Source organism: Nothoprocta perdicaria, unplaced genomic scaffold (assembly GCF_003342845.1).
Source record: "Nothoprocta perdicaria isolate Ctin4 unplaced genomic scaffold, notPer1 scaffold_12, whole genome shotgun sequence".
NCBI lineage: Eukaryota > Metazoa > Chordata > Aves > Tinamiformes > Tinamidae > Nothoprocta > Nothoprocta perdicaria.
Genome location: NW_020454316.1, coordinates 1,254,973 through 1,278,488, shown reverse-complemented (window position 1 = coordinate 1,278,488; position 23,516 = coordinate 1,254,973). Strand labels below are relative to the sequence as shown.

Below are 23,516 nucleotides of genomic sequence, written 5' to 3'. Positions count from 1 at the left end.
CGCCGCGAAACTGCTACACTGCAACACCGCAACACCATGACTACACTGCAACACCGCAACACCGTGACACTGCAACACCACGACACCGTGACACCGCAACACCACAACAGGCAGCCCTCGGGCACATTGCCGGTGCCCCTTCGGAGGAAGCCGAAGGAAGAGTGCACTCAGAGACACCCATTCGGGAGCTGGGTGCGGACAGCAGGAGCAGGGTCTGGGCTGCTGTGCCCAGGAAGGGGCCGTCGAGCACATGGGAATGTCCCCAGTTTGTGCCATGAGGAACTAGGTCCTGCTGCTGCCCCTGGACACAACAGCTCCTGCTCTGCAGCTGCGCACACGGCTCCGGGAAGCTGCGTGCCGAGCAAGCTGGGGTGGATTTGAACCTGCCCCCAATCCCTGCTCCAGTGCTAATCCCAGCTGCCCGCTGGGCACTGCAGGGCAAGGGTCACCTTAGCATTAAGGGCTATTTTAAGGAAAGCAGAGCCCTGGTCTGTGCAAGCAGGACGTGGCCTGGGCCGTGCCTGGGCATTAACCCACTTTGCTCGTGACCCATGTGCAGGAGCTGCACCAGAGCTCCTGCCCTGTTGCTGGTGACAGTGTGGCATTATTTCAGAGCAGGAGTCACCGTGATGCCCTGTGCATGCTGGTGCAGTGCAGAGAAACTTTGCATAAGCTTCCACCATCCCCCATGTGCTTTCCCTTCTGCTATGCCCCTGCTTCCACTTTTCCTCCTATCCCAGCTTGCCAGTGACAGCAGGGTTCTGTCGGAAGCACCAAAGCAAATAGCCAACATCCGAAACCAGAGTGTCCAGCTGCCAAGAGCAAAATCACTCAGACATGCAAAGGGGGAAGCGCATCCTATGGGGGTGTATATTTATAAAAGGGATTATTGTGCTAATCCACAGGCAGTCGGTGCAGCAGCTCACACAAGGGCCTGTCAGGGAGACAGCCCCATGCAGCCCCTGCCTGTTGGGAACGGTCCCCCAAGAGCCACCTGTGTCCTCAGTGCGTGAGCCCGACTAGATCAGCACGTAGCCCCCAGGACACCTCCAGGAACTGCGTCCCGTGGGACACACGGGGCCCCAGGAAGAGCCAGGGCTGCTCCAGGGCCCGACCCCGGGGCCCCGACCCCGCACCCGCCGGGCCGGGCACCCCGAGAACGCAGTAAAGGGCCCGGAGCAGCGGCCGGGGGCGGAGCGGGGCGGAGCGGGGCGGAGCGGGACCGCGCGCTCCTGCGGATGCTCCGGCACCGCGGGCTGGAGCGGGGCGAGCGCAGCCGGCCCCCCTTCCCCGGCCCCGCGCCTGGGACCAGCACCGGGACCAGCCTCGGGACCAGCCTCCTCCTCCGGCACCGGGACCAGCTTCGGGACCAGCCTCGGGACCAGCCTCCTCCTCCGGTACCGCTTCCAGGACCAACCTCCTCCTCCTCCAGCACTGGCACCAGCTCCCCTCCTGCAGCAGCGGCACCGACCCTCTAGCTCCAGCTTCAGTTCTGACTCCGGTTTCAGTGCCGGCCCAGTTCCTCTGCTGACTCCGCTCCTCCTTCCCCAGCCCCGGGACCGGCCTGGGAGTGGCGGCACCGGCACTGCCCCAGGTACCGGTTGCAGTGGAGCCAGGGAAGCCTCGAGCGGTGGTGGCACCCATCCGTGCCATGAGCGGGGCAGCCTCAGCAGCGCAGGGTGCGGGGGCGCCCACAGGAGTGGGCAGAGCTGAGGGGACACCTGGGGACAAGGCCATGCACCGGCAAGGGAGCCATGGCCAGCCCTGCATGGTGAGGTGCATCCTTCTCCACCAGGAATATCAGCCCCCGCGAGTCACTGCTTCCCTGCGCTTATCCGTGGGCTCTGGGATGACTCAAAGCTGGTGACAAGCTTGAGGGGAAATTGTGCTCCTCCCTAAGGCAGCAGCAAAAGCGGCAGGGACCTGCAGATGCCATCCCTGCCTTTTGCCCCTTGGTGCTTGGAGCCCGTGGCCCTTGGTGCAGCTCCTGGGGTCCTAAAGGGCACTGAGGAGCACCTCTGCATTCTGCAGGGCACCTCTGCATCCCGCAGGGCTCCTCTGCATCCCATGGAGCACCTCTGCATTCCGCGGGGCACCTCTGCATCCCACATGGCTCCTCTCCATCCCACTGTCGCACGTTCATCCCATACAACTCACACAGGACAGACTCGAGAGCCCTCAACGCCAGCCCTTCCAGGATGCTGCAAAGTTTTTCTATTAACCCCCTCAGATTTTAGTGCAACCGGCAGTTTGACAAGGGCTCATCTGGGGGTAACGTGCTCTAAGCACTCATGGGGCAGGTGCCAGCCTGGGGAAACCTCTCTGAGCGGCACCGCTGCCTTCAGCAGTGGCACCTCTGGACTTGAATTCAGGGGAAGGACAGGTCGGAGTCTCCGGGGATGCACTGATGCGGGAACCTCCCACTGACCCCAACTCCTGATCCTGGCTCTCCGGGTGCTGTGGCTGAGCACCGGGCTGTGATTATTCCTATTGCAGGGGTTGTTCACAGGACACATCCTCCCCTGGCCCTGCTGAGCGTCTCTCTCCCCTGCAGCCATGCAAACTGCGGTGGAGCAGATGCCTGACGCCGCGGACGCCGCTCCTGCTCCTGCCTTGCTGCCGGGCTCCCCGCGGCGCCGGGATGCAGCCCCCGGCAGCCCCCGGCACGCCGGTCCCCAGGCTCTGCGGGACAGCCGGACTGAGGACAGCGGGAGGCGGCTTTCAGACGATGGGAGCGTCGGCGGGGAGCACCCCTGGGCACCGGCGCTGCACTGCGGCTACGAGATCCGCTCCGACGGGGACCTCATGCAGGTGCTGGAGGTGCCGCCGGAGGTGCCACCGCAGCCGTGTCCGCAGCCCCGTCCCGGGGCGCCGGTGCCAGGCCGGGCCCTGTGCTGCGTGGCCGCCGCTGCCTACGGCTACCTGGTGCTGCCGCTGCCGCCCTTCGCGGCCGGGCTCTGCGTGGGGCTGGCGTGCGGCACCGCTGCTGCCCTCCTGCTCCTCGTGCTGCTGTGGCCGCCCCGCGCGGTGCAGAGCACCCAGCCCCGCGTGCGCCCGCGCAGCCCGCGCGACACCGGCGGCCTGCAGGTAGGAGCGGGGCAGCGCCGGGACGCAGCGCCGTGCGGCACCCGCTGCCCTCTGCGTCCCCGCAGGGCTGGCTGCTCACGGCGCCCGCCTACGGCACGGCGAGTGCCCCGGCACCGCAGCCTGTGCTGGCCACGCTGCGCGGGGCCGCCCTCACGCTCTCCTGTGCTGGTCCGCGCCGGGACGCCGCCGGGGAGCAGCACGACGCGCCCTTCGGCGGCCGCCTCGACGTGAGCAGGGCCACGGTGAGCGCTGCGGGTGCCGCGGGGCCGGTGACACCGGGGCTGGCCCGGCCTCAGTGCTGCTCCTGCTGCTGCAGGTCTCGCTCGCCCCGCACGGCCTGGCCCGCAAGAGGATGTGGAACAAGAAGTACCCCATCCACGTTCTCCTCCCCGCGGAGCCGCCGGGCACCCAGCCGCAGGCACCGGGACGGGACGTGGATGGAGACACCGGGAAAAGGTCCCTCTACCTCTTTGGGCGCACGGGCAGGGAGAAGGAGGAGTGGTACCAGCACTTGGCCAGGGCCTGCCGTGGCGCCCAGGGCAGCAGCCACGGTGAAGGCAGGACGGGTGAGCTGCACGATGGGGCCAGCACGGAGGAGCCTGAGATAGGATGTGCCTGCCAAGGAAATGGGCAACAGCAGGGAGAGCCTTGGGGATCCTTGTCCTTCTGGGCTATAGCCTGTCTTGTGTGCATGCATCGTGGATAGGTTGCACATCTCCGTGCATGCATCACGAATAGGCTGCACAACTCCATGCGTGCATTGTGGATGCACTGCTTGTCTCCATGCTTGCATTGTGGATGTGCTGTGCATCTCCACTCATGCATCGTTGATGGGTGATTCTTATCCATGTATGTATCATGAATGTGTGACACATTTCTGCATGTGCATTGCGGCTGCACTGCATGTCTCTGAGGATGCATCACGGTTGGGTTGCACATCTCCATGCGTGCAGCCCATGTGGGCTGTGCATCACCCCACGTGCACCGCGGCTGGCAGTGCATCTCCATGCACCCTTCTCCTCCAGGGCTTGGGCCCCTACAGCTGCTCCCTGCTCTCGCTCCGGCCACCCTTCTCATGTCCCCCACATCCCCCATGTCCCCCACGTCCCCAGGCCTGGGCCCGGCTCTGCAGAGCAGCCCCGGCGGCGGCAGCAGCGTGGGGAGCACAGAGGACATCCCCTCCGCCGTCAGAGCCCGGGACCTGGCGGGCCACGTGCAGCAGAAGACCCTGCTGGATTACAGCACCTACATGGCCCGTGTGGTGCCGGCGCCGGCGGGGGGCAGCCCCACGGGCCCCCAGGTGAGCAGGGACATCCCTCAGGGACTAGTGCGGAGCAGGGGCCACCCTGGGCGCCCTGGCTCCAGCCTGCTCCCAGCGGCAGCAGGAGCAGGGTCCCTGCCTCGTGCTCCAGGTGCCCGGGGGCTCCGCGCAGCCCGGCGGGGACGCGCGCGGGCGCCGCGTGGCCTGGGTGAACGCGCTGCTGGGCCGCGTCTTCTGGGACGTCCTGCGGGAGCCCTACTGGGCCCGGCAGGTCTCCAGCAAGATCCAGAAGAAGCTGAGCAAGATCAAGGTGAGGGGCGGCGGGGGCACAAGCCGGGCGCCCCCAGCCCTGTCCCCTCTGTGCCCGAGCCCTGCTCCTCCGTCCCCACCACCTGCATGGCGCCCTGGGCGGCTGTGACCGTCCCCGTGGGGCTCCCTGCCCCAGCTCCCCTATTTCATGAACGAGCTGACGCTGACGGAGCTGGACATGGGCACCTCCATCCCCTCGGTGCTCAGCGCCTCCAGCCCCACAGTCGATGACCGAGGTAGGAGCCTGGCTGGAGACCGAGGGCAGGGCTGGCCCCAGGGCTGCCGGTATCAAGGGGGGTTTTGGGGACCCGGGGCTCAGCCCTTCGCCCACACACAGGGCTCTGGGTGGACGTGGAGGTCACCTACAGCGGCGCGCTGCAGATGACGCTGGAGACCAAGGTGAACCTGTGCAAGCTGGGCAAGGAGGGCGCTGCCGAGGAGAGCGGCCCGGCGGAGGCAGGAGCAGAGGGGTAAACGGGGGGGTCCCCCCAAGGCCACCCGGCCCTGTGGTCCCCAAGGCACAAGCTCTGAGATCAGGGGCTCCCTGATGTGACACCGCGGTGGCCTCATCCCCCGCGGAGCAGTCAGGACACGGATCAGGGTGCCCGTCTGACGCAGCCCCGCGTCGCGCAGGGCCGGCCCGCGACTCTGCCCGCTGGCAGACAGCGACGCCGAGTCGCCCAGCGCCAGCTCCTCGGATGAGGAGGCGGCCGCGGAACCACCGGGAGCGAAGCCGCCGCCGCCGCCCGGCACGGAGGGGTGAGAGGGGGCAGCGGGGGCCGCGGGGGCTCCGCGCCGCTCCAGCGCTCAGCTGCGCTTCCCGGCGCCGCCGCGCAGCCCCGGCGGCGGCAGCAGCACGGGCCGCACCATCCTGCGCTTCGTGGACAAGATCGCCAGGTCCCGCTGCTTCCAGAGGGCCACCGAGAACGAGTTCATCAAGAAGAAGATGGAGGAGGTGTCCAACACGCCGCTGCTGCTCACCGTGGAGGTGCAGGAGCTGGCGGGCACCCTGGCGGTGAACGTCCCTCCGCCGCCGACGGACCGCGTGTGGTAGGTGGCCCTCGTGTCCCCGCGCACGGACACGGGGCCCTGCTGCGCGTGCCCCGCTCCCTGACCGAGGAGCAGGTCCGGGGCTGGCGGCTCCCCTGGCACTCAGCAGCCCAGGGCCGGGCTCAGCCCGCAGCCCCGGGTGCCTCCTGCCAGGACTCTGGCACGTGTGGGACACGGGACACGTGTGCCCCCTGCCCCGGCAGGTACAGCTTCCGCGCGCCGCCGCGGCTGGAGCTGAGCGTGCGGCCCCGGCTGGGCGGGCGCGCGCTCACCTGCCCGCACGTGAGCGAGGCCATCGCGAGGAGGCTGCAGCACGAGCTCCAGGTGCGGCGCACGGGCAGGGATTGCCGAGAGCAGGGGCAGAGCGGGTTTAGACCTGGGAAAACACAACCCTAGGCCTGCCCTGGCCCTCCTAGGACAGCCAAGAAACAGGGCTTCATAAGCCCCAGCTCGGGCTGCTACACCCAGGTGCTTGAGCAAAAGCTGCTTTCCCACAATGTGTCCAGCGTTACCCAGAGCAGGAGGGATTAGCAGTGTCCAGCAGGCGTGTCCCCGAAGGACCCAATTCACCCTTCCTCTCCAGTGTGGGGATACTCGGGAGATTTGCCATCACCAGGCCCCCATGGGTTTGCTTTCTGCCTCTTCCTTGCAAGGAAGGCAGCAGTGTTGTTCTTTTATGTCATTATTTAAAGCTGCTTGTCTTTTTCTTTTTTTTTTTTTTTTTTTTCCCCCTGACCCTTTTTTAGAAGGTTTTGGTGATGCCGAACATGGATGACCTGATCATCCCCATCATGCATTCCGGCCTGGATCCCCACGCAGCCGCCGCGGGGCTCCCCAGGGACCTACCGGCCGGTGCGGAGAGGCTCTGAAGTGCAGCCCCATAGCAGCAAGGGGTGCTGCACAGGGCTGGGGACCAAGCTGGGACACCCCGCTGGCCAGGGCCGGACCCTGGCTGCATCACATGGTGACGCCCAGGCTCTGGGCATCTCAGTCCATCACGTCCTCGGCATCATCTGCACACGGGATGAGCTGCAACCTCCTTGACATGCTACAAGGTCAGGCTCGGAGCAGAACCAGAGCCCAAGGGATGGGGGTTCCTGGAGACACCCAGGAACTTCATCCACCTCCCACGAGGTGACAAGGGGGCAGACCTGGAGCAGTGGAGGGCTGGGCTTTCCACTTTCCCAAAGAGCATCCAGGATTCCCAGACTGTTTCTGCGCTTGAGGAGTTGGGACATTTTGGATCAGCAGGGATCACAGCTCCAGGACACTTCATTACCCTCCCTGCAGGCAGCTGGGCTGCAAGAAGATACAGGTGGGACAAAGAGTCCAAAAATCTGAATAAATCCATCACTGCCCAGTTTTACCTAGCGAGGCATCTCAGTGTACGCAAGTTCCCGTGGGCGGGATCGTGGGGATTAGTGCAGCTGGAAGTCATGCTTCCAGCCTGGCAAGAGGAGCGCATGTCTGTGTGTGCATGTGGGAGACAGGAGTAAAAACCCTGTCCATGAAACCGGGCAGAAGCAAGTGATGGGGAGGCCCTGTATTCCCAGCTGCAGCTGGACAAAAATGCTGGTACCTGCTCTCCTCTGGAATACAGGAATGGCAATCTGATCCCACCATGGCTACACTACGGTTTAGGGGAATGCAGGCAGTGAGGAAGTTCTTTGGGAAAAGGCAAGGGAGGATCCAAAGGACAGAGCAGACACGTGGTGGTAGCTCTTAGTGGTACCTGTCCCATCCCTGCGTATCAAGGAGCCTGGAGGACACAGAGTTGCCCACTCAACATGGACAACGTGACCCCTCTGGAAGGAAGGCAGGGAGCAGGCAGGGCTTGAAGCCTCTTTATTGAAGGTGCCCAGTTACAGCAGCCGAGCAGATCTCGGCCCTTACAGCTCCTGCTGCCCGTGCTTCTCTTTCAGCAAGTGCTTCTTCTGAGGACCCTGAAAGAGAGCGAGAGGAGAGGTCAGGGTGTGTGTGGCACACAAAGCTGGCCAGCGGGCTGGCTGCCGCAGTGCTGGCCCCTTTCTGCCATTCAAGGCTTCTCGTGGTCTCTGCCCCTGCCTGGTAGCTCTGTGCCCTCATTCACCTGCATCCGCGAGGGCCTTCCGAGCTCTGCAGGAATCACCGAGTCACTGCCCGTGCACACACAGGTGGGTCACGTGGGCAGCACGGAGCAGCGCGAGCGGCAAGGAGCGCCCTGCTGCTGAGCCTGGCAGCTGGCCCGCAGCCGGGCACGGAGCGGAGCAGCAGGGCTCGGGATGGCTTCCAGGAGCCCCCAGGAGGCTGCACGAGCCCTGGACCAGGCAAGGCCACCCACAGCCAGCGGGACAGATTCTCATCAGCCACCTCAGCAGAGACGCAGGGGTTTCCAGCAGCTAAGAAACAGAGCTGAACTGGACCAAGGCAGCCACCCGGGAGCAGGTTATGGCAATTACTGTTGCTCCTCTACTGCCAGCCAAAACAAATCTTACCCCTTACCCTCTTAAACAGGGAGGACATGTGCATCCCACAGCACAAAATAGGCAAATAAACACCTCCAACAATGCAAAAACATCTCCTGTAACTAAGGACGATGTCACAGCTGCTCAGGACTTACAGCAAGAGCAGAACACAGATGCACTCACTGCAGAACAGCTCCTAAGACTCAGCTGAAGGCAAACAACTTAAGCCTAAGAGCTCTGCCAAGGCACTGAAAAGCCAATCCTCCTTCCAGCAGCTAAGGCAGCTTAGGCAATGGGATTCGCATAGGATTGAGGGCTGCAGGTCCTGCTTCACGTCTGCGTGGTATGCAGGAAGTTTCTTTACGCTAGCTGAAGACCTGGCTCGCTTAATGTTTCCTCAGTTTCATATTCAGACTTATGACCAGCCTGATGTAGGCTTCAAATCTATCCAGGAAATTCTGCTCATTTTGGATTTAATTTTTTTTTTGCACTGGATTTAAGAAAAATAGACTTCTTAGCCTTTTTAAAAGCTTCCTGACAAAAGAATCTCAAGATTGTTGTTGAATTTGACCCAACCTTTTCCTCCTAAGAACATTAAAGTTATAAATCATTCCAACCAAATCAAAGAAATGCACAATTATGGCTGAGAGAGACCATATGTCCACTGCAACGGCTGCCAAGTTAACTGCTTGTTTAAAACATCCCATGCAGAATGGAAACTGGTTGGCCATGTGGTATATTAATCGCTTGCTGGCTGTCCTGGATCAGTCACACAATCATCCTGTTCTTCCTTAGCATAATTTCTAGTGTGTGAATTGAATTCATGCCTGTCTTTCAGGCAAGACAGTCCTGATCATTCATTTGGCTGTTGTTGTACCTAGAAACAGACGCTTGGCTGCAGTCAATGAGTTGCTCCAGCCCCAGCTGCGAGGAAGGCCTGGGAGCTGGAGCTGGCACGGGGCACAACTCACCATGAATGCCCGCTTCTCCTGCGGCGTCTGGAAGCAGCCGTGGCCAAACTTGGAAGTGGTATCAATGAACTTGAGATCAATGACTTCCTGAGAGCGGCGGCTTGTGTGCACCAGAAGGGACTGGAAGAGAGAAGCCACCATGCAGTAGGTTTATTTTTGCCAAAAAAGCCCTGAGCACCTGCTTTGATGGAAGCAGCATAAAAATATCCTAGGAGCACCCCTTAGACATGAAAATCTGCTTCCTCAGAGCAGCAGCCGGTGGTCAGGCAGCGGGTGACGCCTTGGACTGCAAAGCAGCTCTGAAATGAGCCTGCCCTTCACTTAGCACTTCATTCCCTCGCAGTCTGCTTCTGGCCAAGGTTTCCACTCGCAGGCCCCCACCACAGCCCCAAAGGTTTGCAGCTCCTTTCTGCAGTGAGAGAATATAGCAGGCTGCACGCAGCCATGACCCACCTAGCTGCAAACGGAGACCAACTGAGCTGGAAGCAGAACCCGTGGCAAGAAGAGCTGCATAGTGCCGCTCCTCTGCGAAATCCCTGCTGCCCCGTGCAGAGAACGTTTGGAGCCAGCAGCCAACTCCATGCAGTAAATGTGTCACAAAGAGCTACAGCCTCTCCCTCCCCAGCGCCAGCCGCGCTCTCACCTTCCGCAGAGTGAGCACTCGCTTCTTGGTGCCCACAACACAGCCCTTCAGCATCAGGAAGTCGTTGTTGACCTCCCCATAGTGAGGAAAGCCACCCTGTGGGGACAGGGAGAGAGATGGTTGGGACACAGGAGAGCTGGATGGTGGCACACTAACATTTTCAGTGGAAAAATAGAGTTTTTTTTTTTTTAAAAAAGTCCTTAGTCCTTGTCCAGCCTATCAGCTGAAAACAAGATGTGTGAGACTAACAGAGGGCCTAAAAAAATCCCACAGAGATGGTTTTCTATGTATAAAATAGGAAGGAGAGAATCACTGCATTTCCCTCAGTGGAATTCAAATCATTTGCTATCATTTCCCACGTCTCCAGCCACAGTCTCCAGCTGGGCAATTACATTCCTGGTGCAGATCTCTGCAGCCAGGGCTGGCTGCAGCCCTGCTACCCCCTTGGCCCTTACCAGCGGGGTGATGGACTTCTCTGTCATGTCGTAGCTCGTTGAGGCGTTGTTCTTCACCAGTTTGCCATCCTCCACGTGGATCCCGCGGCCAATGCGGTAAATCTAGAAACAGGAGGAAAGGTTGTTGGTAACTCCCCTGCTCCCTGGCAGGCAGGTGTTAGAGAGGTGACACGATCACCACTGAAGTGTGTTCCCCATGCTGTGTCCCCTGTGCAGGGAGCAAGCACTGCTGAAAACATGAGCAGAGAGCACTGCAGATCCCTAAAGCAAGATCCGAGAAGCTGGTCACCCACTGAGGTCACCATGGAAAGAAGGATGGTGACAACCTGGTGGGAAGCAAGTGGGGAGGCAGGTAGGGAGGTGCTGCAAGGGAGCCCCCCTGGGCCCTACCTTCTTGTTGAGCTCGGTGCGGTGGTGGTAGCCCTTCTGGCCAGCCCGGGCAATGGAGTAGCCAACCCGGGCCGGGTGCCAGGCTCCGATGCAGGCGACTTTGCGTAGGCCCTTGTGCGTCTTCCTGGGGAGCTTCTTGGAGTGCCAGCGGCTCGTCACCCCTGCAAGCGTGACAGGACAGGGCTGAGAACATCAGCAAGTGTGGACAACATGGTCCTTGCTGAGATAAAGGGGCCAAGCTCTGCTGCATGGGGAACACACGTCACAGCTGAGGCCCAGGGGCTCCTTGCTTTCCCCTGTGAAAGGAGTTGGGGAGTTCTCAGCACAGGTCACATTCTCCTCTTGCAGCTCTACTTTGTGGGCAATGTCACCCGAGAGGGACAGACAGAGCCAAGCCCCTGGCAGAGGTCCCCGTGCTTTGTACCTTTCATCCCGTGCCCCTTGGTCACACCAATGACATCGATCATCTCGTTCTGGCTGAAGACGCTGTGCACAGAAATCTGCTTCTCCAGCTTCTCGCGGGCCCAGTCAACCTTTTCCGCCACTGTCCCGCCGTTCACCTGGATCTCCATCACGTGGGCTTTCTTCTGCCGCAGTGGGAGCAGCTTCATCTGTGACAGGGGGAAACGTTTCACCCCACGGGCAGGAATGTGCAGCAGGCTGCGTCACCCAGCGCATGAGAGCTGCGAGGGGCGAACAGGGCCAGCTCCAGCGCTTCCCAACCGCACAGCCAGCCCCTTTCCTGACAGCCAGCGAGCCGGGGTGGGAGTCAGCACCTTGAATGCAACCACCCCTCCCTCCCTGCCTTAAAAGCAGCTGTGATCCAGGGGCCATCCAAGAGTCCTGTCCCCGAGGCCTCTCTCTCATCCAGCTCCCCTCCTGCTATGGGTGTTGGCACCAGCCAGCAGCCCGGAGCACCCAGCTGCAAGCAGCTCCCAGGCCAGGTGCCCATTGCTGCTGCACAGCCTGGCGTGCAGAGCTCCCTCCCAGTGCTCCCAGTCCAGGCAGGGCTGCTGCACAACCCAAGGGTTGAGCACGGTGGAAGCAGCTACAGGAGCTGTTTGGAGGAGGTCTGAGTCCTTCCTGGTCTCAGCCACCAGGTCAGCAGCTCCCTTCCATCGTGCTCCATTCACACTTCCACATGGAGCCGTTATTTCCATCTCCCACCACGAGGTGCTTCCATTCGCTCCCAGTGCCCACCAAACCACCACAGTGACTTCGTCAGGAGAGTGCGAGGGTCTGTGCCAGCCACAAAGCAGCTTCAAGTCAGCTTAGCTCTGCCCTTGGCTCCAATTAAACCATTAGCTCTCAAGGGATCAGTATGCAGATGGCCCCTGTGTATCCAATAACCAGCATCTGGCAAAACTGAGTCTGCCCATCAGTTATTTTTACCCCAACATTTGACACCGATTGCTAATTCGAGGTGATCAGGAGGCCTCAGCTCCCTGCTGCCACAAGGCTCAGCACCTGCTGAGGCCCTCAGGAGCACAAGGTCTGCTCCCCTCGGTGGGACATGGGCTCCCCGCTCTGAGGCGGGGAGCCTGATAGAGCCACAGCCTTTCCTAGGGCTCCTGGACTGGGACTGGGAGCTTGACTCCCAGCTCAGAGGGATGGGCTGGTGTCCAGAGGTGGCTGGAAATATCAGCCTGGACCTCCTGCTGTTTGTGTGCCCCATCCCACACCCTCTGCCTGGCATCTGCCTCCCCTGACGCCACCAGGACGAGCCCATAGATGGAAGGACATCCCCTCCTTCCATGTTCCTGAGCTCAGCTGGACCCCCAAACCCACCCACTCCTATTCCTCCGCACGAGGCGCCGACCTGGGTGTGCATAATGACACGGATGACCTTGCAGTACTTCTTCATAGCTGAAAAGTCTTTCTCCAGCTGCTTCTTGCCATCCTCATCCTGCCATTTTTTGCAGTACTTGGTGAAGGCCTTCTTCTTGCTCTTGTGCCTGCAACGAAAGCAAAGGACATCCCTCACTGCAGAGCAGGGAAGTGCAGGAGCCAGGGCAACGCCAGCTGCTTTTCTGGAGGCACCGGGTACCAAGCCTGGCTGCCCAAAGCCAAGGTGAGAAGGGGGAAAGTGAATAATGAGCCACAAAAAGGGCTGACTCGGAAGTCTTCCATAGCTTTCTCTCACAGCTCTGCTCAGTACCACCAAAGCACAAACACATAATCAGAGCTAAGTGGAGAAAGAAGAAAACAGTCTGACAGGGATCAGGGACGTGGTGGGTGGATCTGATGGTGGATGGGCGCTCTTGCAGGAGACACAATTCCTACAGTTATGAAATTCATGTTTCTATTTTCCTCTCTCCCAGTGTGGGATTTGCAGAGATGATGCTTGCAAGGGCCAGGGACCACAATCTGCATGGTTTTTCCATCTGGGAAATCTAGGTTTTATTCCCTTCCCTTGGTGCTTTGGTTAGAGCATTCCAGTTTAACAGGGTGGATGGGCCCAGCCTACAAACAAGAAACCCAACCTGCGGCACGTGCTGCTGAGCGATGTTCTGGAGACAGCTACCTCGGTTCAGCTCTTGCAACAAATTTACATATGCAGATTCCCAACAAAATAAGTGTTTGTAGCACTTCTGTGCATGGCCAAGGAGCTGTTTCACTGCACCCAAAGCCAGCTGCCTGTAGCAGAAGGGTTTCCAGTGGTTGTACATCACAGAGGGCTTCAGGGAAGGTCTGGGAAGGGCTCCCTGCCCACAGTGCCCCAGCAATGCGGCCCGGCCAGGGATGCTCCTACCAGTTCTTGTAGAAGCGGCGCCTGCACTCGTCGCTGATGTGCTCAGCAAACACGGTCTTGAAATTTCTCAAGCCCCGCTGCGTTTCTATGTACCCCACGACTCCCACCACCACCATGGGGGGGGTCTCGATGATGGTCACTGCCTCCACCTCCTCCCTCTTGGAGATGCCTGCGAGACAGCGAAGGGACACGGCGCTCAGGGACATGGTGCTCCGGGACACAGCGCTCAGCATGGCCTGGCCCCAGCTCGCTGCCCGTGAGCTGGTTGCAGCCCGGGCCATTGCAGGGAACAGCTCCCGGGATGGGCTGGCCCTCTGCTCTCTGTCTATCTTGCTTCAGGGCCACACAGGGGCTGATCCTTAGACAGCAGGTTGGTCCCCATGGCCCAGCACGTTTTAACTCGTTCCCCTCATGGGGCAGGGGAACAGCAAATTGTGCAGGTCCTGCCCACCCTCAAGCTAAAGTCCTACCCTGCAGGCATGCCAAAGGAGCACGCTGTAAACTTCCCCAGCAGGATTTCACAAAACTGGCTCCTATCAGGCAGTTACCCTGCAGGGTCCTTCTCTCAGCAGGATCCAACAAACCACGGACATCATTCTGGTGAGGGGGCACCCCAGGAGCCTCCAAGCCCAGCCCACCCTGGCCACGAGGTGGCCTTTGGCCATCCAGATGCCTAGGCTACAGCCTGGAAGCCCTGTGCTCCGCCACCCGTTTCCACGCGCAGGCCCTGCTCCCGGCAATCCCGCTCCTTCTTTCCTCTCCCTGCATGTTCCCTCTGCCCCTCTCCCTCTCCAGCGCAGCCTTACGGAGCCCAGGCCTGTGCACCTCCCGCAGGGTGTGCGTCATGCCAGCCTTGTAGCCCAGGAAAGCCGTCAGGTGCACCGGCTTGCTGGGGTCGTCCTTGGGCCACGTCTTCACCTTCCCTCGGTGCCGCCGGCTCCTCTTGTGCGGGAGGAAGCCCAGGTGGCCGTGGCGGGGAGCCGAGAACTTGCGGTGCGACTGCGGAGAGAAGGGCAACAAAACTCACTTTCCAGTCCCAGAACGGGACCCCAAGGGACCAGCCCCAAGGCACAAAGGGACGCCTGCCCTTGAACCTCGGGGCGCTCCAGGGGTTCTTGGCTCTGCAATCCCAAAGAAGCCCGCAACAGAAGGGGTTTTGTTCAAGATTCCATCACCTGCATCACAGAATTTACGTCTCTGGACAAACGATGTGGATTAACTAACTAAAAGCAAGCTGAAAATCATTCCTCCACTTTCTGCTCAAGGACTTTTTTTCAAGGAGAAATAAGCTCTTTAACAGATTGGCCCTTCTGTGGTGCTAATTGTGATTATCAATTTTGAGTGCAGACGCACTAAAAGGGCCTCGTTAACATCCGTGGGGTACGTTCTGTCCTTCCAGCACTCAAGGCAAACAGCAGCAGACGAACACAGCTAACAAGAAACAGAAGAGATGCTCAAAGGAGTCAGTAACAACAAGCGCACACTAAATATGCACCTTGAAAATTACTTTAGAAGCGCTAAACGTATAAGCCACAATCACAAGATCATGTTGTACCAGGCAGAAAAATCCACAGCGCCTTGGAGAGGCACGGATGAATTCTTAGAATATTGGGGAGCTGGGGAGCCCATCCGAGCAAGGAAGAGTTAGATTTAGATAAGATCAGTCCCAGCACCCGGTGGCACTTTCCACCGAGCTCGTTTCCAAGCCGAGAGGACCTGTGTCCATGCTCCTCCATTTGAAATGTCCAAGCAGCCCAAGGGAGCCCCCGGCCCCGCTCGCTGCCCCTCTCCCTGCAATCCACAAGGCAGCAGTGCGGAGCTTTACCAACCATGGGACGTCTTCAGCCCAGGCCAGCAGCAGAAGAGACTACAAGTAAGTGCTACCCCGGGCTAATACTTAAGATGTTTATCCCTCAGAAGACACAAATTTAGCTGCTAGCTTCATTGGGCGCTGTATTCATTACACACCGAGCAGCGCCTGGCACTGACAGCAGTTGCGACGTGATAAAGGTCAATTGCTGCTGTCTCAGTTTACTCTTATCCCCTCCAAACAAGCCGGACATGAATGGAATCAATCACAGGAGCTTCCTAATCGCAGAACAACACAACAAAAGCTGGGAATGCTCATGCTGAGCATGTGAGGAGCCAAACCTGCTGCATCCAGCAGCCTGCTCAGGAAGAAACCACAGAGGAAACGTCTCCACGTGAGCCCAGGTTCCTCACCAAGATCCATAATCCTGCCTGGACAAGGGACAAAGGCAGCAGGCCACATCGTGGACACGGGCTGTGCTCCTTCCCTAGCTTTTTGGGCTGGAAAAGGCAGACAGAGGCCTTGACAGCACCTGCATTTCCATGGGGGATCCTGAGGCACCGGGGGAAGGGGCCAGGCTGCACCAGCACCGCGGCTGCCCTCACTACAAGCGATTAACAGTTACAAATACCTTACAGGGGTTAAAAACTGCCTGTGAGCTACGACTCCAATATCTCACTCACTTGCTCTGCTTCATCGCAGTTTCTTGGCTCTTAAAAATTAAATAAATAAATAAATAAATAAATAAAGTGGAGCACGTGAATATGACACCCTGACCGTGGTAAAACCAGCCGCCAGCCCGGGAGCCAAGGCCAGGGCCGCCGGGGAAGCCCGGCCGGCCGTTACCGGGCCCTGCCCCGCAGCAACCGGATCTCGGCGGTCCCGGGGGCGCCGCCGCCGCCATGTCCCTTAACGGCACCGCCGGGTGCCTGAGGGACAGGCGAACTACGATTCCCGAGATGCACCGGGAGAGGCGGGAACTACGATTCCCAGGATGCACCGGGATCTGCGCGCATGCGCAAAGCGGGGCGGGTGGCCGTATGGAGCATGCGCAGAGCGGCGCCCCGCGACCTCGGTGCTGCCGCCGCCGCCGCGGGCTGTGAGGGGCCGCCATCTTGTCCCGGGCGCCGCCGCCGCCATGCCGGAGGACACGGACTGGGAGGTGTACAAGGCGCCGCCGAAGCGCACCCCGGTCGGGGAGAGGGCCACGTCGCTGCCCAACCCGGTCGAGTTCTTCCAGGCCGTTTTCAACAATGTCATCGACAGGCCCGTCACCTTGATCCGAGGTACCGGCGCCGGGCGCCTCGCGAGCGCCGCTCCCCGGGGAGCTGCCCAGCGGCGGCGGCTACCGGCGCGGGGAGCCGCGACACGGGCACCCGGGGCGCGGCGGGGAGCGGGGCTGACACGCAGGGACACGGGGACAAACCCGCAGGGACACCCGGGACAGGGACACGAACATATGCATATTGAGACAGAGGGACATGGGACACAAACACATGGACAGGAGCACTGCACACAAATGCTGAAATGCAGAGGGACACAGGACAAACCTGCAAGGACTTGGGCAGACACACAGGGACGTGGGACAAACACACAAGGACAGAGCTGCAGGAATGTGCAACACACGAGGGCACGGGCAGCGAGGGGACACACAGGGACACAGGTATACGAGACATGGGACGCACGGGCTCCACACAAAGGTGGTAGGTGGGAGCTGAGGCCACAGCCCGCGCTGCAGCAGCCCCCGGCCTGGGGGCTCCTCACCACGGGGCTGCTCGTTGCAGAGTGGATCGAGCGCCAGCAGAACAGGAACAAATTCTACTACTACCACCAGCAGTTCCGCCGCGTGCCCGACGTGAGCGAGTGTGTGGAGGGCGACTACCTGTGCTTCTTCGAGGCCGAAGCGCAGTGGAGGAGGGACAGGTACAGTGCGTGGGCAGGCCTCCCTGGACACCACCGAGCTCTGACCTGTGCACCAAGCAGGGCAGCAGTTCATTTAAATTCACAGAGCTGTCTGGGGTTTTGGTGGGAACCTGTGGGGTGTTGCTGGGGTGGAGGGTTTGCCAAAATGCTTAGAAAAGCAGCTCCTGTTCTGCCGCGGGACATGGGTGCTCACCCTGGCCTGCATCCCCTGTGGCACAGCAGAGCCACAAGCAGAGCCTGCATAGGACACATCCCTGCAGCACCGAGTCCCAACTGCACCACAAAAACCTGGAGCTGAGCCCCCGTGTTGCATCCCTGCCTCCTCGCTCAGCCCTGCTGCAGCTCTGGTTACCGTTATCCCCCTGTTCTCCCCAGGATGGTGGATCGAGAGATCGTGGCGATCGTGCGGGAACGGTTTGCAGCCTGCCAGCACAGGGAAGGGCCCAATCAGTTCCAGAACTGTGCCAAGGAGATGGAGCAGCTCCTTCAAGTCACCAAAGCCTATCAGGACAAATGTGAGTGCGGCAACACACTGTGGTAGTAACACCACACCGGGGGGGGAAAAAAAGAGACTCAAAATGATGATTCCCCATCTTTGTGTTGAAACGCTCTTGAAAAATGCTGCAAGCAGCTGGGCTTGCTTTTGTGCTCAGATGCATTGAAACCACCAGTCTAGGTGGGGGACACCAAGAGCAGAGCTGCACTGGTCTGTGCATCTCTTCAAGCTGCAGTTTGCACCATGCCCCAAGAAAGGGATGCCAGACTTCATACTGAATATTCATTTTTTACAGCTAGAGGGCTTCTACTTCAGTTTGCTTGATTTCCTTCCTCTTTAGATGGCGATCTTGGTGCCCATGGAAATGCAAGGACATGTTTGATGAAGCAGAAGCACATGATGATGGAAGAAAGGAAAGCCCAGGAAAATGCAGATCACTAAATGAGTACAGCTGGGTTCATACTTGTCAGTGGTGTGCAGACCCGCTATTGCATGGGGCAGCTTTGAACTGTGATGTTGACCTGTACAATAAACTCAGAGGCCAGATATCTGCCAAACCACTAACATCTAGAGTCATCTTTTGAGGTAGTTCTACACAAGCTCTTTGTACAGTTCTTTTTTTCATGTCTATGCTCGGCCTTGAATCTCTGGAGGATTTTACCATACTCTAATGTGAGCCCCTGCATTCAGGAACTGACTGCACTGGGAATGCCTCCCTCCATGGACCATGGCTAATGCACTAGCCTGCTGTATCCAGAGCATTCCCTCCTGGTCCCAGGGGGAATCCCTGAGTTACTGTAAAGATTACATGCTGTAGGAGGACAGTATCAACTTGTACATTTGTTTCTCTCCAGAGCTGGTTCTGGAACCCCTGTAGGATTAACACAATATGATTAACACAAGAATTAGTAACATAATGTTCTATTCTGCATAACAGATGTTCAGGCTCTGGCACAGAGACTCAACCCACTCAAATCCCCAGAGATTTAACCTTCCTGCATTACACATACCAATGAATCCAGTCACAACTTCTGGTTCACTGATCACTTTATTGTCTTGCACAAAAACCACTTAAGTAGTTGCCACAGCAGCTGCCTGGGTTCTCTGCACCGAGACTCTGGTGTGGGTCTTAGCCAGATGATCAGTGAACTCCTGCAAAAAGGAAAAGGAGAAATGCAGCATTCCTGTTTTCTCAAACCAAGTTTTCTCAGCAGTGGATCCCTTTCCAAGGAGGTGGGGGAGGCATTCAGACACAGCTTATTTCTGCTTAATCCTTTAAGTTTTTGTCTTCCTATTTTCTCTGTTTTTCATGAAATGCCATTTCCAAGTACAGCAATATACACCAAATAACCACCAAATACTATCTGGTCTTAAACAGGAAAAGAAACTACTCATCACACTGAGCTCCAGCCGGCTGGAGAGTTCAGAGGGAAGGACAAAATCATCAGGAAGACAGTACCGGTCCCCAGCTCAAGGGAAAACTGACACTGTGAACACTAGGAACACAGCACATGGGGCTGTACAAGCCTTGTTGCCCTTAGCTTTCCTAAGGAAAAAAATTAATTTGGTTGCAGTCAGCTGCTCTCCCCTTATTAATCAATTAGCAAGTCTTTGGATCCAAAGATGCAAACTTCTGAATGTGACAGGGCAGGAAAGGTAGACATTGAGCTGGGGATATTTTGTTCTCTTACCTGGTAAGGAGACTTGGTGAACACAGTCTCTTTCCAAAGATCGGGGGTCAGATAGCTGTAAGTCTTGGAGATGGCATCAAAGGTGGCTTTGGCTATTGACACAAGATGATGATTGCAGATTAACATTAAAGAAAATTGCTCTCATAGCAACATACTGATCTTTAAAAATGTAGAATTTAATATGCATCAGGGAGACCATAACAGGATCCCTCTGCTATATATATAAAACTCAAGTTACTTTCTCTCACCATTTACGACAGTTAACACTACTTCAACCAAGTGTAACCGCGCAGATTGGGAGATTTTTAACCAATACATAACGGAAAAAATCTACTATTTTCATAACTTCAGTAGAGCCTTTAGAGCAGACTAGCCTGCACTGCAGAAGTAACAGCAGTCACTTTGACTCCTGCTTGAATGTTAAGAGCACAGATTAACTAGTACTATGGAAACTGCTATGTCATATTCCCAAAAATGACCAAGAAAAAGCAACAGCTGAAAAAACTCAAACTCACCAAAGTTGCCCAGGGTGGCAGTACAGCCCCTGGCCGAGGTGTAGCAGTCATCGATACCAGCCATCATGAGCAGCTTCTTGGGAACAGGGGCAGACACAATTCCTGTACCACGGGGAGCTGGGATCAGGCGCACCAGGACAGACCCACACCGACCGGTGACCTGTGCGGGGACAGTCAGTTACAACCCCCCAGTCACCCCCCAATGTCGATGCCAAAGCCACAGCAGCAGCTCCTTCCCACCTTGCAGGGCACGGTGTGGGGCTTGCCAATCTTGTTGCCCCAGTAGCCCCGCCGCACGGGTACGATGGACAGTTTGGCCAGGATGATCGCCCCTCGAATAGCTGTTGCGACTTCCTTGGAGCACTTGACACCGAGACCAACGTGGCCATTGTAGTCCCCAATGGCAACAAAAGCCTAGAATTAAAAGCAGAGCTGTCAGGTATGGCTGCATCACATTGCAACACCAGGATAAAACTATGCATTAACCCAAGCAGTGCTCAGCAGTGACACCCACAGCTCACTATGAGCAAGTATATTAACACAAGTCCTATCCCCTCAAACTTACTCAGCACAGCATATAGCCTAAGCAGCCCCTTTCCTCTTAAGTCAAAGACAGCTAGGGCTACAGAACTGGATTTCAAATCCCTGCTACAGCCTCATACTCAGAAGTCCCAGGAATTTCAAGCCAAAGTTCCCTCTCCACATCTAAGAACTCTCTATTCACCAAAGGCCCCAGAAAGCCAGAATCACTGCATAAATCCAACCTGAAATTGTGCTAGGGCAGCCAGTAACAAGATTTAAGAGTATTATTATAGCTTTAACAGTAATCTTTGGCGCTATATAAACTGATCTGTACTGCTGAGCATTATAATAATGAAGATTATCTAAAGTATACCAGCAACAGGACATACAATAAAACAGCAGTCAAAACATGCTGTTCTCAAAATACGCAACAGGAAATAAAATAAAAAACTTACCTTAAACCTGGTACGCTGACCAGCTCGAGTCTGTTTCTGGACAGGCATAATCTTCAAAACCTCATCTTTCAAAGAAGAGCCCAGGAAGAAATCAATAATTTCTGACTCCTACAAGACCAAATCATGTTATCAGTCCAAGTCATGCTTCTCGGTTGAATAGACTCAGCCTAAACTTCCTAAGCAGTAAATGCAGCAACTACTGCTAACTTCACAGTCCAGGTAATTCAGCTTTCACTGCCGATTATGTAATGACTTTTAACCATTCCACCTCACCTTGATTGGAAGTGAGAAGAGATAGATCTCCTCAAGAGACTTGATCTTCATATCCTTGACCAGGCGACCAAGTTTGGTGACAGGAACCCACTATAAAACAAATTAGGTGACAAGAATAGTCAGCAGCACCACCAGCACAAGGGAACAGCTCCACCCATGCTCTCTTTCACCTATAGCTTTCCCTTATAGCCTCTGCAGGAAGATGCACACTGCCTCACAGAGAGCTTTAAAAACACAGAATCGTTATGGTTGTGAAAATCCTTCGAGATCAAGTCCAACCATAAACCCATCCCCACCCTGCCTGCTAAGCCATGTCCTTAAGTGCCTCATCCACACGTTTCTTGAGCACTGTCAGGAACAACAACTCCAACAACATCTCGAGCAACTTATTCCAAGAGCTTCACCGCTCTTTCCATGGAGGAAGTGTATAAAGAAGGGGAGTGGAGGCACCCGCCACCCGTCCCGCTCGGCCCCGCGCCCGCTGCCTCCCGCCCCCCGCACTTACTTCCTTGTCTTCGGCCTTGCCTCCACGGGCCCCGCGGCCCCTGCCGCGGCCCCTGCCCCGGCCGCGCCCGCGGCCCCGCAGCCCGGTCCCGAAGCCGCCGCGGAAGCCCCCTCGGGCGGCTCCTGCACCTCCCGCAGCACCGGCGTCGTCCGCCATTTGCTAAAGCAGAGAAGAGGCCGTGTCAGGTGCCGCCATCTCCCTCCGCGCGGGGAAATGGCCCCGCGGCGAAGCAGCAGGGCCACATCCGCTCCGATCCAGGCGGCCGCGGGCGACCCCACGGCGGCGGCACCGCCGATGGGCGCGGATGAAGCGGCGGCAGCACCGAGCCCCGCCCGCCGCCATCGCGCCCCCCTCCAAGCACTTACGTGTTCTCTCAGAGTAGAAGGCCCCGCCGCCGCCCCGCTCGCTATTTATACCCGGAGATCTCGCGAGAGCACCGCCCCTGGCAGGCCCCGCGCCATGAATGAGGAATACCCGCGCGCTACGGCTCGCGCGCGACCGCCGCATTATACAGGGTACGGGGCTGACAGCCCCGCCCACACATGCGCATGCGCAAGTCTCGGGCGCGCGCGGGCGGAGGTTATATAAGGAGCGCGCGGACACGGGCCGCGCAGTGGGGCAGAGCGCGGTGTAGGTGAGAGGAGAGGCTAGTTAATAAAGGAGGGGGCTGCGGCGGTTGTTGAAGTTGTTTTGTGAGTTGGGGGCTCCTGGGGTTACGGGCAGGGGCGGGTCGCGTGGGGCAGGCACGGTCTGAAAGTCACCGCGGGCCTCCCGTGGCTCCCGGTGAGATAACTGTGCCCAGAGCATAGGGAGCATTAAGCTTATTGCCCGCGGCGCTGGTGTGTGGGCAGTGAAACCCATGTTCCGATAACTGCTGATGCCGGGAGTGCTGCAGAGGCGAGTACGGGGGAACGTGTGCTGGGGTAATGGCTGTTCTTGAGGGTGCCTTTTTTCTCTTCCTACAGGAGCTGTGGTGGCTGCGCCGTGACCCTGGAGTGCTGAGCATCACCAAAGGACAGCCTGAAATGAGGCCCTGTGCTGGCTCTGCTAGATGTAATGTTCATCTGTGTGGGCTGTAGGTGATGCCTATTCCTGTCTTCCTAAGCAGGAGCTGCCCAGCCTGCACGCCTGGCACCGAGCAGTTGCCTTCTGTATTCCTGGTGACTGTTCAGCGTTTATTTATTTGATGCTTGTGGAAAAGAGCCTTACAAAATAATGGCAAGATTATAATGGTAGATAATATGACATGTAAATTCATACGAGTGCTTTAGTAGGTTTGGTAGAATTGCTGTAGTGGGCTGGTGCTGCCTGTGTTCCTGCGATGCTCCATAAGGGGGATTCCCTGGACTCCTGTCAGGCAGTTCCTTCTATCAGAACCTGAGTGTTACGCATGCTCTGGGACATCAAGTTGCTAAGATGGTTACTGAGATGCCTTCTCTGTTTAAAAGATGAGTCATGATCAGTGTGCCAGGCAAGCACTGAGCTGGTGGTAGGACTTGACTTCGCACCAAGAAGCTCTGTAGGGAGATGTGAAGGAAGCACCTGCAGTCAGGGTTGTGGTGAGCACGCCGGCGCTTCGGCAGAGCCTGCGTGAAAGAAGCTGTGTTTATGTGCAATAAAATGCTGGTAAAGTGGAAACTCGCTGCAAGCCTTTCCTTGTTGCGCCCGTGCGGCCTGAGGCTGCTCTGCCGTGCCCGGGGGCTGCTCGGGGCGCAGGGGGCGGGAGCGGCTCCCGAACGGGCAGCGAAGAGCGGCGGCCGCGGCGCCGCCGAACATGGCGGCCGCCCGCCTCCCAGCTCGGCGTGGCCCTACGCCACTGGTGTGCGCCGGAAGTGATCCCCTCATCTCCATGGCAACCGGGAGCGCCGGAAGCGGCCGCCACGCGAGGCGGGCAGCATGGCGGCGGCCGGGCCCGCCAGCGGCGTCGTGCGCTTCAAGAGCAAGTGAGGGCGGCGGGGGGGAGG

General features: G+C 58.2%; 5 protein-coding genes and 1 non-coding gene across 6 annotated transcripts in view; 4 read left to right on the top strand and 2 right to left on the bottom strand.

Moving 5' to 3' along the window:
- The first annotated feature begins 36 nt into the window (after window positions 1–36).
- LOC112959797 (testis-expressed protein 2-like) lies at window positions 37–6,619 on the top strand. The gene is made up of 12 exons (XM_026053902.1): window positions 37–192; window positions 2,680–3,087; window positions 3,153–3,329; window positions 3,404–3,653; window positions 4,200–4,387; window positions 4,464–4,658; window positions 4,794–4,893; window positions 4,995–5,127; window positions 5,291–5,416; window positions 5,495–5,707; window positions 5,911–6,031; window positions 6,454–6,619. Exons 1-12 carry the CDS (start codon window positions 37–39, stop codon window positions 6,574–6,576), a joined length of 2,190 nt encoding a protein of 729 aa, XP_025909687.1. The 3' UTR covers window positions 6,577–6,619.
- Window positions 6,620–7,596: 977 nt separating this feature from the next.
- On the bottom strand, window positions 7,597–15,211 carry RPL3L (ribosomal protein L3 like). The gene is made up of 10 exons (XM_026054047.1): window positions 15,192–15,211; window positions 14,169–14,361; window positions 13,363–13,531; window positions 12,430–12,565; window positions 11,035–11,221; window positions 10,611–10,771; window positions 10,221–10,322; window positions 9,766–9,861; window positions 9,123–9,242; window positions 7,597–7,650 (listed from the first exon to the last, which is right to left on the bottom strand). Exons 1-10 carry the CDS (start codon window positions 15,192–15,194, stop codon window positions 7,597–7,599), a joined length of 1,221 nt encoding a protein of 406 aa, XP_025909832.1. The 5' UTR covers window positions 15,195–15,211.
- A 1,079-nt stretch (window positions 15,212–16,290) lies between these two features.
- Window positions 16,291–18,410, top strand: NDUFB10 (NADH:ubiquinone oxidoreductase subunit B10). The gene is made up of 4 exons (XM_026054065.1): window positions 16,291–16,458; window positions 16,957–17,095; window positions 17,471–17,610; window positions 17,932–18,410. Exons 1-4 carry the CDS (start codon window positions 16,311–16,313, stop codon window positions 18,030–18,032), a joined length of 528 nt encoding a protein of 175 aa, XP_025909850.1. The 5' UTR covers window positions 16,291–16,310; the 3' UTR covers window positions 18,033–18,410.
- A 212-nt stretch (window positions 18,411–18,622) lies between these two features.
- RPS2 (ribosomal protein S2) lies at window positions 18,623–21,711 on the bottom strand. The gene is made up of 7 exons (XM_026054056.1): window positions 21,553–21,711; window positions 21,048–21,137; window positions 20,775–20,882; window positions 20,038–20,211; window positions 19,798–19,957; window positions 19,283–19,374; window positions 18,623–18,743 (listed from the first exon to the last, which is right to left on the bottom strand). Exons 1-7 carry the CDS (start codon window positions 21,706–21,708, stop codon window positions 18,663–18,665), a joined length of 861 nt encoding a protein of 286 aa, XP_025909841.1. The 5' UTR covers window positions 21,709–21,711; the 3' UTR covers window positions 18,623–18,662.
- A 586-nt stretch (window positions 21,712–22,297) lies between these two features.
- LOC112960078 lies at window positions 22,298–22,425 on the top strand. The gene has a single exon (XR_003251714.1). It is a non-coding gene; the product is annotated as a small nucleolar RNA ACA64 (small nucleolar RNA).
- A 1,023-nt stretch (window positions 22,426–23,448) lies between these two features.
- The window catches only part of TBL3 (transducin beta like 3), an 11,308-nt gene continuing 11,240 nt past the window's right edge, over window positions 23,449–23,516 (top strand). The window contains exon 1 of the mRNA XM_026054039.1: window positions 23,449–23,495. Within this exon, the coding sequence (XP_025909824.1) occupies window positions 23,449–23,495 (47 nt within the window). The remainder of the gene's footprint in view (window positions 23,496–23,516) is intronic.

Coding starts and splice junctions, on each gene's coding strand:
- LOC112959797 (XM_026053902.1), top strand. CDS start 37: ATGACTACACTGCAACACCGCAACACCGTGACACTGCAACACCACGAC. Junction 193..2,679: donor GACACCCATTCGGGAGCTGG/GTGCGGACAGCA, acceptor GCCGGTCCCCAG/GCTCTGCGGGACAGCCGGAC. Junction 3,330..3,403: donor TCGACGTGAGCAGGGCCACG/GTGAGCGCTGCG, acceptor CTGCTGCTGCAG/GTCTCGCTCGCCCCGCACGG.
- NDUFB10 (XM_026054065.1), top strand. CDS start 16,311: ATGCCGGAGGACACGGACTGGGAGGTGTACAAGGCGCCGCCGAAGCGC. Junction 16,459..16,956: donor GCCCGTCACCTTGATCCGAG/GTACCGGCGCCG, acceptor TGCTCGTTGCAG/AGTGGATCGAGCGCCAGCAG. Junction 17,611..17,931: donor CAAAGCCTATCAGGACAAAT/GTGAGTGCGGCA, acceptor CTTCCTCTTTAG/ATGGCGATCTTGGTGCCCAT.
- RPL3L (XM_026054047.1), bottom strand. Junction 11,222..12,429: donor GTGTCATTATGCACACCCAG/GTCGGCGCCTCG, acceptor CCCCTGTCACAG/ATGAAGCTGCTCCCACTGCG. Junction 9,862..10,220: donor AGAAGTCCATCACCCCGCTG/GTAAGGGCCAAG, acceptor CTGTCCCCACAG/GGTGGCTTTCCTCACTATGG.
- RPS2 (XM_026054056.1), bottom strand. CDS start 21,708: ATGGCGGACGACGCCGGTGCTGCGGGAGGTGCAGGAGCCGCCCGAGGG. Junction 19,958..20,037: donor CCCACACCGTGCCCTGCAAG/GTGGGAAGGAGC, acceptor GTCCCCGCACAG/GTCACCGGTCGGTGTGGGTC. Junction 19,375..19,797: donor TGCCACCCTGGGCAACTTTG/GTGAGTTTGAGT, acceptor TTGTGTCAATAG/CCAAAGCCACCTTTGATGCC.